Consider the following 14,099-nt stretch of genomic DNA (forward strand, 5'->3'; position numbering starts at 1 on the left):
CAGCTTTCAGTAAGGCCATGTTCACAAGGGACATTTTCAGGCGTATTTCAGAGCGTAACAAGTTAGTATTACGCTCCAAAATACACTTACAATACGTCTGCTATAGCTTCCCATTGATTTTAGTGGGAAATACACTATGGTTTATACAAGGCGTATTCTTATACTACCGAAATAAAAACTGCATCGTAAAAACATAAGTGACATTGAAATGTAATTTCTTGCAGTATTTCATAGGCCAATTTTATAAAATTTCCAGTGAGGAAGGGCTGGAGTATAGCTCGAAACAGCCTTTTTTTCTCGCGCATATATATGGCTTCAAATAAAAGAATCATTAATAGCATGCTGTCTTCTAATTGTACATATACAGGATGGTTACACCAATTGGCGGGATTGGTAACTTGTAGCCATGCATCCATAACACGAATACCAAATAAGGTGTGTGCGGTTGTCTATCCAGAGAAAGAATTATATCCTAGCGATATGTAATCCCTTTAAAAGGAACCGGTCACCAGCATTTCACCTATTGAACTCTCCTCACCCCTCGCTGTCCACTGCTGTCAAAAGTTCATTGCCATTATCCCCTTTCCTAAACTCCTCCTCCGACCGTAAATAATGGTCTGCCTACATTTCTCGCCTTTTATGGTAATAATGCGGCAGTCTCGTTCGTTCCTCTTCTTATGCCCGCCCACCTCCAAAAACTGTCCCGCCCTGAATACCAAAATCTCGTCTGAGATAGCGCGTATGCGCCAGTTATGTATGGTCCAAAACCCTTCCCTGCTTCGTCCGGGCCTCAAATCTAGTTACTGCACATGCGCCGCTATGGCGTCTTATTGTCCGCACGCACCAGAACATCGATGCGCAAGTGCGGGATTTTGTGTGTGCTGTGGGGAGGAGAGGAGCTGTCAATCAAAAGTTGGAGGCGGGGTTAACTCGTAAAGATTTGAGGAATGAAGATAGGACTCGTTTCGAACTAAGATATGACTCGTTTATGCTCATTAGCATACGGTACAGGAACACTAAAAAAAATGGAATACTAAAAAGGTATAGAGCAGACTTTTCACCTACTTCCACCAGGTATCGCTGCTTTAATAGGTGAAATGCTGGTAACCGGTTCCCTTTAAGAGGCTTTTTACTGAACTTCTAATATCAGATGTGAAACTTGACACAACTTACCACCATATTCAGCTCCTAATGTCAACATTAAACGAATCGGGAATACTTTTGCCCATGGAACCTCCATTTTCAGGATGATAACCCCACACAAGAAAGGACTATTTGGTACTGGCAGTCCACTCAGATCCTGAAAATTAGGTGCAAAAAACAGGAAGCCGCCATGATCCTTGCTACCCAGAAAGCTTTCAGTAGATGTAATATTCTCCAAATTGCCTACATATTTTCCTGTATAAAAAAGAAAAGGAAAAAAAGAAGACAGCAAACTATTAGATAGAATGTAAACAAAAAAATTTAATTTCTCTAATGTCAATATTATTGTCATACACCTGATCTATTCAGTATAGGATTATTGAGTCATTAACCCCTTAATGAACAGCCTATTTTGGACCTTAATGACCAGGCCATTTTTTAAGTTTTTCCATCGTCGCATTCCAAGAGCTATAACGTTTTTATTTTTGCGTCGACATAGCTGTATAAGGTCTTGTTTTTTGCGGGACAAGTTGTACTTTTCAATAGCACCATTTTGGGGGACATATTTATTGATTAACTTTTATTAACTTTTATTTGGGGGGAAATAGAAAAAAACCTGAAATTTCGTCACTCTTTTTCGCGTCTTAAATCTACGCCGTTTACCGTGTGATATAAATAACAGAATAACTTTATTCAGCGGGTTGTTACGATTGCAACGATACCAAATTTGTATAGTTTTTGTATGTTTTACTACTTTTACACAGTAAAAACGCTTTTTTTCAAAATTATTTGTTTTTGTGTCTCCATATTTGAAGAGCCGTAACGTTTTTATTTTTTCACCGATGCGGTTGTATGAGGGCTTTTTTTTTGCGGGAAGACTTGTAGTTTTTATTGGTACCATTTTGGAGTAGATGCGACTTTTTGAACACTTTTTATCACATTTTTTTAAAGTCAGTATTCACAGAAAACAGCAATTTTTCCATAGCTTTTTATTACATTTTTTACGGCATTCACCGTGCGGGTTAAATAATGTAACAGCTTTATAGTCGGGGTCGTTACGGACGCGGCGATACCAAATATGTGTAACTTTTTAACTTTATTTTGTTTTTTTAATAGTAAAGAATTTTGTGAGGGGAAAAGCTGGGTTTTTCATTTTTTTTCACATTTTTTTTAAAATTAACTTTATTAAACTTTTTTTCACTTTTTTACTAGTCCCATTAGGGGACTATAATATGTGATTCTGCGATCGCATTTATAATACACTGCAATACTTTTGTATTGCAGTGTATTACTGCCTGTCCGTTTAACACGGACAGGCATCTGCTAGGTCATGCCTGCGGCATGATCTAGCAGGCATTCATTCCAGGCAGACCTGGGGGCCTTTATTAGGCCCCCGGCTGCCATTGGAGACACAGACACTCGGCGATCGTATCGGTGGGGGAGAGAGGGAGCTCCCTCCCCTCTCTCAAAAAACCACTCAGATGCGGTGCTCGCTATTGCGCACCACATCTGAGGGGTTAAACGGGTGAGATCGATACTAATATTGATCTCACCCGGCAGAGCAGGGACGCTCCCAGCCCTCAGCTGCCTCTAGCAGCTGAGAGCAGGGAGATTTGACAGCCCCCTGCTCTGTAAACTTATTCCGATGCCGCGACGTAAAAAGTCTATGGCATCGGAATAAGGCCCGTTAGTGACCGACGTAGAAACACGATGGGCCGGTCACTAACGGGTTAAGAACCATAGACAAGATGCCACCAGACTGAATTCAGACATCTTCCCACAAACAATGAAGTCCACCAGCAACAAAACGCTTCCTACTTCATTGCTGTATCACCCCATCTACCATGACTTCGTTTAACCTTCAATCTGGCTGAAATATGCCACATGCCATTTAACATTCTGTTAGCTGCCCTAGAGATGACCGTAAGCAAGGGTAATTTTCGCAGCACTCACGATTAATAAGAAAGTTTCCAGTTTATTCGCAGCTGACAGAATTTTACACAGCAGGAACATGGCAAACGTGAGCCAGCCTGAACCTTCAATTTAAAAAAGTTCTCCATACATTAAGAGTAAACGTAGAACAATAGGATAAAGTATCATAACTTAAAGAAAGTGTGTGTGTGTGTGTGTGTGTGTGTGTGTACATATATATATATATATATATATATATATATATATATATTTATTTATTTATAATTTATTTATTATTATTATTTTTTTTATTTATTTTTTTTCCTCCGCCGGAGACATCGCCGCTCCGGAGCAGGATGTGTCTCGGGGATTGTAACACAGACCAAGTCAAAGATGTGTGGTAGTTTCCACAGCACAGAAGTGGCGCTATCCATGAAATAAGGAGAAGTATGAAAGGCTTAGTAATAAAAACATAATAATCATCATTAGCAAACATGAAGCTTTTTATGACCAGCTTAAAGAGGCTCTGTCACCAGATTCTGAAATCGCTATCTCCTATTGCATGTGATCGGCGCTGCAATGTAGAGAACAGTAACGGTTTTTTTTGTGGTTTTTTTTTAAAACGTTCATTTTTGGCCAAGTTATGAGCTATTTTAATATATATGCAAATAAGCTTTGAAATGGACAACTGGGCGTTTTTTTTTTCGTTATGTCCAACTGGGCGTGTATTGTTTTTAACTGGGCGTGTTTACGTGTATGATGCTGACCAATCAGTGACCAGTCAGCATCATACACTCATCTCCATTCATTTACACAGCAGCGATGTGCAGCCGCATACACAGAGATTAACGTTACTGCAGTGTCCTGATAATGAATACACATGATCATCCAGCCTGGACGTCATGTGTATTCAGAATCCTGACACTTCTGAATCTTTTCTGTGAGATTCCAGCAAGCCACGCGTAATCTCGCGAGATTATGGAGGTAAACGAGATTTGGTTTCCCTTGCTGGAAATCTCACAGAAAAGAGTCAGAAGTGTCAGGATTCTGAATACACGACGTCCAGGCTGGATTTCATGTGTATTCATTATCAGGATACTTGATTAACGTTAATCTCTGTTTATGTGGCTGCACATCGCTGCTGTGTAAATCAAAGGAGATGAGTGTATGATGCTGACTGGTCACTGATTGGCCAGCGTCATACACGTAAACACGCCCAGTTAAAAACACAATACACGCCCAGTTGGACATAACGAAAAAAAACACCCAATTGTCCATTTCAAAGCTCATTTGCATATATATATATATATATATATATATATATATATATAAAATAGCTCATAACTTGGCCAAAAATGAACGTTTTAAAAAATTATTTTTTTTACTGTAATCTACATTGCAGCGCCGATCACATGCAATAGGAGATAGGGATTTGAGAATCTGGTGACAGAGCCTCTTTAAAGCACTTGTCATGAGACATCATATACTTTGCCTACATACAACTGGAAAGGACGTGAAGGAGGAGCATTGTCATCTCAGCCAGTCAGCATTACGTAGAACATTTTCAGCAACGCTGATTGGTTGGGCTCTCTTCACAAAGCTCCTCCCTCATTGTTCTTTTAGGTTGGATGCAGGTCGTAGTACATACCTCAAATGACCGTAGCAAAGCAGAAAACTACTGTATGCCTCAGCTACAAATGAAATAAAATATAGCCATCAAGCGATTTCCTCAGAAGGCAAAAATGCCTGACATCAATAGGCTAGACATCAAAACCCTCTTACAGACCAAATTTGCAGAACACCACAATCTGTAATCATGCTGTACCTTTCTGTGCATCCTTGTAGATGTTTATCATAAGTTTAAATACATCCTTTGGAACAGAGTCTTCATTTGGCAAGCAATTCAATATTACTACAATTTCAGCTTGGCCTAAGCCATGTAATCCATTAGTCGCGAAAAACCAGCATTTTTCTGAAGAATCTGAACAGAATACAAAAACATTAAGTACAATTTTTGGTATGTGTTTAACAAGCACATAAAAAACCCCTGAAGATTTCTGTAAACCTAAAACAGATTCTCTATGTTATTACTAACAAATAATTACAAAGGACTTTGCACTCCAGGTGATTCAAAAAAATGGATTCGCAATTCCAAAGCAGCATTCCTTTCAGGTGAGGGGTTTCGTCTGAGGTTTCCGTCGGCTGCGCCATTGATTTAGTCAAAACGATGGAACCCTGTCACAACAGTGACAAACGGAAACCATTAGCTAGGTCACCATTGAGCTCAATGATGAGGGAAACGGAAGCTAAGGTTTCAGTTTGCCTTTCCGTTGAGGGGTTAACCAGATGGAAACCTCAGACGGAACCCCTCAGCGGAAAGGAACGCTGATGTGAACACAGCCTATGGCTTCGGTCCACACGGGACCTTTTTCAAACACAATTGCAAGTAGTAAGAATGTTCTCAATGGAAGTCAAACACAAATGTGCGGAGGAAAGTAGACCGCTGTCTCACCCGGTAGGTGCCTATCTGATAAGACGGCGGTCTCATTTTCTCAGCACATATCCTACGTTCTTATTTGCCTTCCATTGAGAGCCTTCTTACTATTGGCAATCGTGTTTGAAAAAGGTCCAGTGTGGACCGTAAAGTTACACGTTTTGGGTTTGCTAATAAATTGACTTAAAAAGCATCGCCTGGAGTGAAGGGTCCTTTCTAATTTCTATGCTTGGGGTTGAACCCTACTTTTGCACACATCAAACCCAGAAACGAAGTGCCGTTTATTTTGCAATTATGTTATTACTTACAAGTTACCAACTTGACATTAACAAGCAAATTGGCATTTAGGATAAAGGTTAATGGATTAGGCCCATCTTCTTCCAAAAGCAACATGACTCCTGCGTGAGTTGGTTTATTTTCTACCACAGCATCTGAAACACAAAATGTGGAAGAGGTCAAAAGGCATGTGAGAACTAGGCATAAAAAAACCCAAAATATATAGTAGCAAATGTGACACATGCCTAGATAACAAACCAGCTATTAACACTACAACATTGAATGATATCTCAAGCTATTAACACCACTTAATTATATTCAAACATATTTGTGCTGCTTATATAGAGCAAACATATTCTGCAGAAATTATTATCAGTGTGGGAGGAAACCAGTGTATCCAGAGAGAACACACAAAAACTCTACAATGTTACCGTTGGTGGGATTCGAACCCAAGTCTCTAGTACTGCAGGGCACCCGTGCTAACAATTGTGCCACCATTATATGCCCTCTCTTTCACGGGGAAAGGAGGTAGTGGGTGTAAATATTGGCACATAAACATTACAGATGCGGAGTAGATTTTCCAATACATCTATTTGGAATGTTCCAAAACAATCGACACAACCTACATCATATCAGAATAAGGTGCCAAGTGGCACAGCCTTTACCTTCACTTTCTCCGGTCGTCATTAATAAAGGAGGTAGACCCATTTCATCGTCTGGAATAAGACTGAGTTCTCGGCTCACACATTTCTCAATGCAGCAAAGCATTCCATAGTCTGATGATGAAGACACTTTGAAGGCACTAGTTGTTTCTTCGGTTGCAGATACCGGTGCTTTGGACATGTCATGTGGGGCTTCTGGTGTTTCTTTATCAGATTGCTTTGCATCGTCCTGAAAAGACCCAAGGGCCTGTGGAAAGAAATGCTAAAAATGTATTGATCTGACCCTGTAATCTTTCTAATGCCAATAATACCCTTTAGCAAAAATAAACCCAACTATTGTTCCATACTTTTACATCCCAGAAGTTCCACCCCAATGCTTGTGGTAACCAAGTTCATTAGATTATCATTTCCAAACCCTACTAGCTACTCAGTAGCATAGTGTGTCACACTTAGAGGGTGCTGGGCAGCCCGCCTAAACTCATAGTATGGGTGTAACTGATAAGCTGTATGCCAGCATGGTGCACTACACGTAATTGGCACACTTATAGAAGCCATATTTGTGTGCAGTGGCGATGCTGGGAAGCCACCCCCTCATGAATAGTAGGCGTGAGTGGCTGTTCATCAGTATTTTGCACCTAAGCAATCTCCCTCTCCCGCATTGAGGTTTGTCTGCATCCTGTTGGGAACTGGTGTTTGTACCTGCTGTTGCATGAATAAGTATGGCGTTTTTTTAGCGACTTTAATTAGTTACTATGTATCAGAGACAATAAGAAAAACTATTTTGCAGTTTAATTTCAATAACAAAAGGCGCAAGAAGAAAAATACACACGTAAACACGCAGCAATTTACCGTGCTCCCCTATCCAGTAATACATTCGGCCCAGTATATCTTGTTATAGACGCTGCGGAAAAATCTGAACAGTGGAGAGGTGGGACAGTCATCGTGTGCACTGCTTATTCTGCGTAACCACAAACTGGCTGAAGTTGAGATCTTGGGACTGCACAAGCAGCTTAAAGGGGTATTATCGTTCCAGGAAGTAAAGCTTTTTCTTGCTGACAATGATAATTATCAAATTTACCAATATTCTCATGGTTTTCAAGATCTCTGCTTGCTGCCATGTAATTCAATAGGAACATTTATTGTTTACTTCCAGTTGATAAACAATCTGTCGAGGTCATGTGATGTACACACAGGTGCATGGTTTGTTTATTAGGGTATGTTCAGACGTTGTGAATTTGTCGTATAGTTTCAGAATGGATTCCACACCACAAAAGGACACAAAAAAATTACAGTAGAACGCTAGTGAATAAGGATTTACAAAACCCATTTATACGCTGCAGAAATAAATTATGCCGATTTTTCAGTATGCTGCGGATTTTACCCCTCGCAGCAAAATCTGCAGCTGGATAAAAAAAAAAAAAAAAATCGCCAGTGAACATCTGGTTACAGTACTTATCAGAGCTACGTCTTATAACGAGCCATACATCGGTGTAAATCACATGACCAGTACAGATTTTAATCTATTAGATTTAAGTAAGGAAAGTTCCCATTGCATGACTGCAAGCAAAGATCTTAAAACAATTTTTTAATATACATTTTGTTTTAATTCCTCACTTTTTTGTTTTTACTTTTTAGTATACAAAAAATAAGCTTTTGCTGAAACCAGAATATTTCTTTAAAATGTAGCTAAACGTTCGACAAACTTCTGACATGTCATAGTGACATGTCAGAAGTTTGTATTGTTGGGGGTCCGAGCACGGAGACCCCCACCAATCGCTAGAAGGAAGCAGCTGAAGTGTTTGTGTGAGTGCTCAGCTGCTTCGCGTCTGTCTGGCTTTTTCCGGAAATAAATGTATCGGTGTACGGAATCAATACAAAGTCTATGAGCCCGTACACCGATACATCGGCTTTCCGGAAAAAGCCGAACAGAAACGAAGCAGCTGAGCGCTCACACAAGCACTTCAGCTGCTTTCTTCTAGCGATTGGTGGGAAAGTGCTCGGACCCCCACCAATACAAACTTCTGACATGTCTCTATGACATGTCAGAATTTTGTCGAACGTTTAGCTACACTTTAAAGAGTGCACCATGTTATAGGCGCTGCTGCACAAACCCTGGGGCACTTTAACCCCTTAAGGACGCAGCCTAGTTTGGGCCTTAAGGCTCAGTGCCCATTTTTCAAATCTGACATATTTCACTTTATGTGGTAATAACGTCGGAATGCTTAAACCTATCCAAGCGATTCTGAGATTGTTTTCTCGTGACACTTTGGGCTTCATGTTCGTGGTAAAATTTGGTCGATATATTCAGTCTTTATTTGTGAAAAATTGCAAAATTTAGAGAAAATTTACAAAAAATAGCATTTTTCAGAATTTAAATGCATCTGCTTGAAAAACAGACGGTTATACCACCCAAAATAGTTACTAGTTCACATTTCCCATATGTCTACTTTAGATTGGCATCGTTTTTTGAACATTATTTTATTTTTCTTGGACGTTGCAAGGCTTAGAACATAAACAGCAATTTCTCATATTCTTAAGAAAATTTCAAAAGCCTTTTTTTGAAGGTACCGGTTCAGTTCTGAAGTGGATTTGAGGGGCCTATGTATTAGAAACCCCCATAAAACACCCCATTTTAAAAACTAGACCCCTCAAAGTATTCAAAACAGCATATAGAAAGTTTTTTAACCCTTCAGGCATTTCACAGGAATTAAAGCAAAGTGGAAATGAAATTTGCAAATTTCATTTTTTCTGCTGAATTTCAAATTTATTAATTTTTTTTCTGTAACACAGAAGGTTTTACCAGAGAAATACTACTAAATATGTATTGTGCAAATTCTGCAGTTTTTATAAATGTCCCACATGTGGCCCTACTGCGCTCGTGGACTAAAACACAAGCCCTAGAAGCAAAGAAGCTCCTAGTGCATTTTAAGGCCTCTTTTTTATTAGAATATATTTTAGGCAGCATGCCAGGTTTGAAGAGGTGTTGAGGTATCAAAACAATGGAAACCCACCAGAAGTGACCCCATTTTGGAAATTACACCCCTCAAGGAATTCATTTATGGTTTTTGTTATCATTTTGACCGCACAGTTTTTTCACAGCACCTATTTGAATTGGGCTGTGAAATGAAAAAAATGATATTTTTTCCAATAAGATGTAATTTTTGATCAAAATTTCTTATTTTCACAGGGAACAACATACCCCATTTTGTTGCCCAATTTGTCCTTAGTGCGGCAATACCCCATTTGTGGTGATAAACTGCCGTTTGGGCCCATGGGAGGGCTCAGAAGGAAAGGAGCGCTATGTGTTTGTTGGAGTCCAGATTTTGCTGGATTGGTTTTCGGGTGCCATGTCGCATTTGCAGAGCCCCAGAGGTATCAAAGCAATGGAAACCCACCAGAAGTGACCCCATTTTGGAAACTACACCCCTCAAGGAATTCATTTATGGTTTTTGTTATCATTTTGACCGCACAGTTTTTTTACAGCACCTATTTGAATTGGGCTGTGAAATGAAAAAAATGATATTTTTTCCAATAAGATGTCATTTTTGATCAAAATTTCTTATTTTCACAAGGAACAACATACCCCATTTTGTTGCCCAATTTGTCCTTAGTGCGGCAATACCCCATTTGTGGTGATAAACTGCCGTTTGGGCCCATGGGAGGGCTCAGAAGGAAAGGACCACCATTTGGCCTACTGGAGCTTTTCTGGTGCTAAGTCATGTATGCAGAAGCCCCTGAGGTACCAGTAGAGTTGAAACCCCCGAGAAGTGACCCCATTTTAAAAACGACACCTCTTAAGACATTCATCTAGAGGTGTAGTGAGCATTTTGACCCCACAGGTACTGTGTAAAAGATAATGCGCAGCAGATGGTGCAGAGTGAGATTTGCAATTTTATATATATATATGGCATGTCAGTGTCCGATATAGTGTGCCCAGCATGCGCCACCGGAGATATACACCCCTTAAATTGTAATGTGGGTTCTCCTGGGTACGGCAATACCCTACATGTGGCTGTTATCAGCTGCCTGGGCACACAGCAGGGCTCAGAAGGGAAAGATGAGGGGGGTAAGCTGTGCGGAGTGCATCACGGTAAATTAAAAATCAAGGGATGTATGATACATTTTAAAACAATCTTTTATACAGAGCCCTGGTTTTTCGGGACACGTGTCACATTGGTATATTGTGTTCTTCCTTATCCCCCTCTTATAGCAGACTCTGCACCTCTTTTGACTCTTTCCCTTTCCACCGGTTTGGGGAACTTCTCTTGGAAAGTGTTGCCCTGGTACGATGCGTGTGGCCTCGCTTCCAGAAGTACTGGGTGCCCCCCCTTCCTGGTCCCTAAAGATTAGATCTTGAAATTCCAGGAAAGTTCCCCTCTGGCCTGCACATCGACGTAGCACGTACGCATTGTACAAAGCCATCTGTATGATGTGCCCGGCCAGCTTCTTATACCACACCGCATGGCACTGTAGGGCTTCAGGACTTGATTTGACAAGTCCTTCCCTCCCATGTACCTATTGTAGTCCAGGATGCAGTCTGGTTTGGGGGTGGCCTTTCCTTCATATATCCTAAACCTGTAGGTATACCCTGATGCACTCTCACAGCTTATACATCTTCACGCCATACCTTGCCCTCTTACCCGGCAGGTACTGGCGGAATTGAACCCTCGCTTTAAAATGTACCAGGGACTCATCAATAGAAATACACTTCTCGGGGGTGTATGCTTGGGAAAACCGGGCACTGAAACGGTCTAATAGGGGTCTCCGTTTATACAAACGGTCAAAATGGGGTCATCTCGGGGTGGGCACGACTCATTATCAGTATAATGTGAGAAGCGAAGTATTGCCTCATTTATTTATTTTTTTAGGTTCCAGTTCAGTTCTGAAGTTGCTTTGAGGGGCCCATATATTAGAAACCCCTATCAAACACCCCATTTTAGAAACTAGACCCCTCAAAGTATTCACAACAGCATGTAGAAAGTTTATGAACCCTTTAGGTGTTTCACAGAAATTTAGAGCAAAGTAGAGGTGACATTTACTTTTTTTTTTTTGTCAGAAAATCCTCTTTATACCATTTTTTTTATAACACAAAAGGATTTATCAGAGAAACGCAACTTAATACGTATTGCCCAGATTCTGCAGTTTAGAGAAATATCCCACACGTGGCCCTCGGGCCGGTAATGGACTGAATCACCGGCCTCCGAAGCAAAGGAGCACCTAGTGGATTTTGAGCCCTCTTTTTTATTAGGCACCATGTCCGGTTTGAAGAGGTCTTGTGGTGCCAAAACAGTGGAAAACCCCCAAAAGTGACCCCAATTTGGAAACTAGACCCCTTGAGGAATCCATTGCAGTTTTCATGTCATGCATGCGACTTTTTGATCAGTCTTTATTCTATTTTTATGTGGCGCGGTGACTAAAAAACCGCAATTCTACTATTGTTTTTTTGTTCTATTTTTTTCACAGCGTTCACCGTGCGCTATAAATGACTTATTCACTTTATTCTGCGGGGCGATACGATTACGGCGATACCAGATGTTTATAGTTTTTTTATGTCTTATGGCGTTTGCACAATAAAATACGTTTTGTAAACAATCATTCACTTTTTGTGTTACCTTATTCTAAGAGCCAGAACGTTTTTATTTTTCCTTCAAAAAAGCCGTGCGAGGACTTATTTTTTGCGTAACGAACTGTAGTTTCGATCAGCACCATTTTTCGGTACATGCGACTTTTTGATCTCTTTTTATTCCATTTTTTGGGAGGTGAAGTGACCAAACAATTGTGGTTCTGGGACGGTTTATTATTTATTTTTTTTACGGCGTTCACCGCGCGGGATAAATAACGAAATAATTTTGTAGTTCAGGCCGTTACGGACGCGGCGATACCAATTATGTATAGTTTATTTGTTTATTTATTTATTTTAATAATAAAGACTGACAAGGGAAAAAGGGGGATTTTTACTTTTATTACTTTTAAAACTTTTATTTTCTTATTTTTACACAACTTTTTTTAACTTTTTTTTTACTTTTTTACTTTGTCCCATTAGGGGACATGAGGGCAGGAGGCCCTGATCGCTATTCTAATACACTGCACTACATGCGTAGTGCAGTGTATTAGAACGGTCAGCTACTCACTGACAGCAAGCATAGTGGGTCCTGACTCTGTCAGGACCCACTAGGCTTCCGTCTATGACATAGCCGGACGCCATTTTTTGGTGTCCGGTTGCCATAGTCACCATCGCCGGCCGCTATCGTGTAGCAGGCCGGCGATGGCGGATTAACCCCTAAGAAGCCGCGATCGCTATTGAACGCGGCTTCTGAGGGGTTAAATCTGCGGGGACCACCGCGATCGGTCCCGGCACATTGAGCAGTGATAGTCTGCTGTCGGAAACAGCAGCTATCACAGCTCATGAACGTGCCCCGCGCGAACGGCGCCGTGTTTACTCCATGACATACTATTATGTCATGGAGCGCGAACGATGCACTTACCATGACATAATAGTATGTCCTGGAGCGTTAAGGGGTTAAACTTCTTCTCTAGCCTCCTCCATTTTTGAGATATCGGTGCCGTTATATTTGGCACCCGATATGTAAATTAACCCCTGTACTGTCAGTGGGGCGTGATACTTAGCGCTCCGACACTGTCCAATCAGCTATGGACAGTCTCAAAGCGGCTTGTGCTGTGTGACCACTCATGAGATCACAGACTTGTTAACGCGATCTGACAAGCGCTGGAGAGAGGACAGCGTGCGCGCACAGCTCCACAGCCGCTACGGTACAGAAGAGGAGAAGAATTCATTTACATTCTTCTTCTCCTCTTCTGTACCGTGGCGGCGGAGCTGTGGGTCCGTGCGTGTGCTCTCTCCAGCTTGTCAGACACTGTCCAATCAGCTACGGACAGTGTCAGAGCGGTTTGTGCGGTGTGATCTCTCTCGCGTGATCAGTCTTGTCATCAGTGTCTGACAAGAGCTTGAGAGGAGGAGAGCGTCCGCACGCACAGCTCCGACACTGCAGCCACCACGGAATAGAAGAGGAAAAGAATGTGAATTCTTCTTCTCCTCTTCTGTTCCTTCACTGTGGCGGCTAAGCTGTGCGTGCACACGATCTCCTCTCTCCTGTTCTTGTCAGACAGTAATGACAAGACTGTGTGATCTTGCGAGAGAGATCACACAGCACAAGCCGCTCTGACTCTGTCCGTAGCGGATTGGACAGTGTCAGAGCGCTAAGTATGACGCCCCCCTGCCCTTTCCAAAAAAAGAGAAGCCCCACTGACCGTACAGGGGATCATTTACATATCAGGCGCCAAATATAACAGCACCGATATCTCAAAAACGGAGGAGGCTAAACAAGTAGCTTAAAGTGCCCCAGGCTCTGTGAAGCAGCCCCTATAACATGGTGCACTCAGCTGCACATGTTTGGGGTAGTGAAAGGTTCTCTTTAACGGGGTTGTCCAGGCGGTTTTTCATACGGATGACCTATCCACAAGATAGGTCATCAGTACATGATCGGTGGAGGTCCGACACCCTGACCCAATCAGATGTTCCTGCTGTGTCCGGGCTCCGGAAGTTATGCAGTGGTCTGTGACGGAAGCAGAAGGCTCCGGTCACAGTATAGCGG

General features: G+C 41.5%; 1 protein-coding gene across 4 annotated transcripts in view; it reads right to left on the reverse strand.

Moving 5' to 3' along the window:
* ZFYVE16 (zinc finger FYVE-type containing 16) overlaps nt 1-14,099 on the reverse strand; it is an 86,572-nt gene that overhangs the window by 38,704 nt on the left and 33,769 nt on the right. For all 4 annotated transcript variants that reach the window (XM_075837869.1, XM_075837889.1, XM_075837879.1 and 1 more), the window contains 4 exons: nt 6,490-6,733; nt 5,857-5,979; nt 4,880-5,035; nt 1,174-1,398 (listed from right to left, as the gene is read on the reverse strand). In XM_075837869.1, the coding sequence (XP_075693984.1) occupies nt 1,174-1,398; nt 4,880-5,035; nt 5,857-5,979; nt 6,490-6,733 (748 nt within the window). The remainder of the gene's footprint in view (nt 1-1,173; nt 1,399-4,879; nt 5,036-5,856; nt 5,980-6,489; nt 6,734-14,099) is intronic.

This window comes from Rhinoderma darwinii, chromosome 1, assembly GCF_050947455.1.
Source record: "Rhinoderma darwinii isolate aRhiDar2 chromosome 1, aRhiDar2.hap1, whole genome shotgun sequence".
In the NCBI taxonomy this organism is placed as follows: domain Eukaryota; kingdom Metazoa; phylum Chordata; class Amphibia; order Anura; family Rhinodermatidae; genus Rhinoderma; species Rhinoderma darwinii.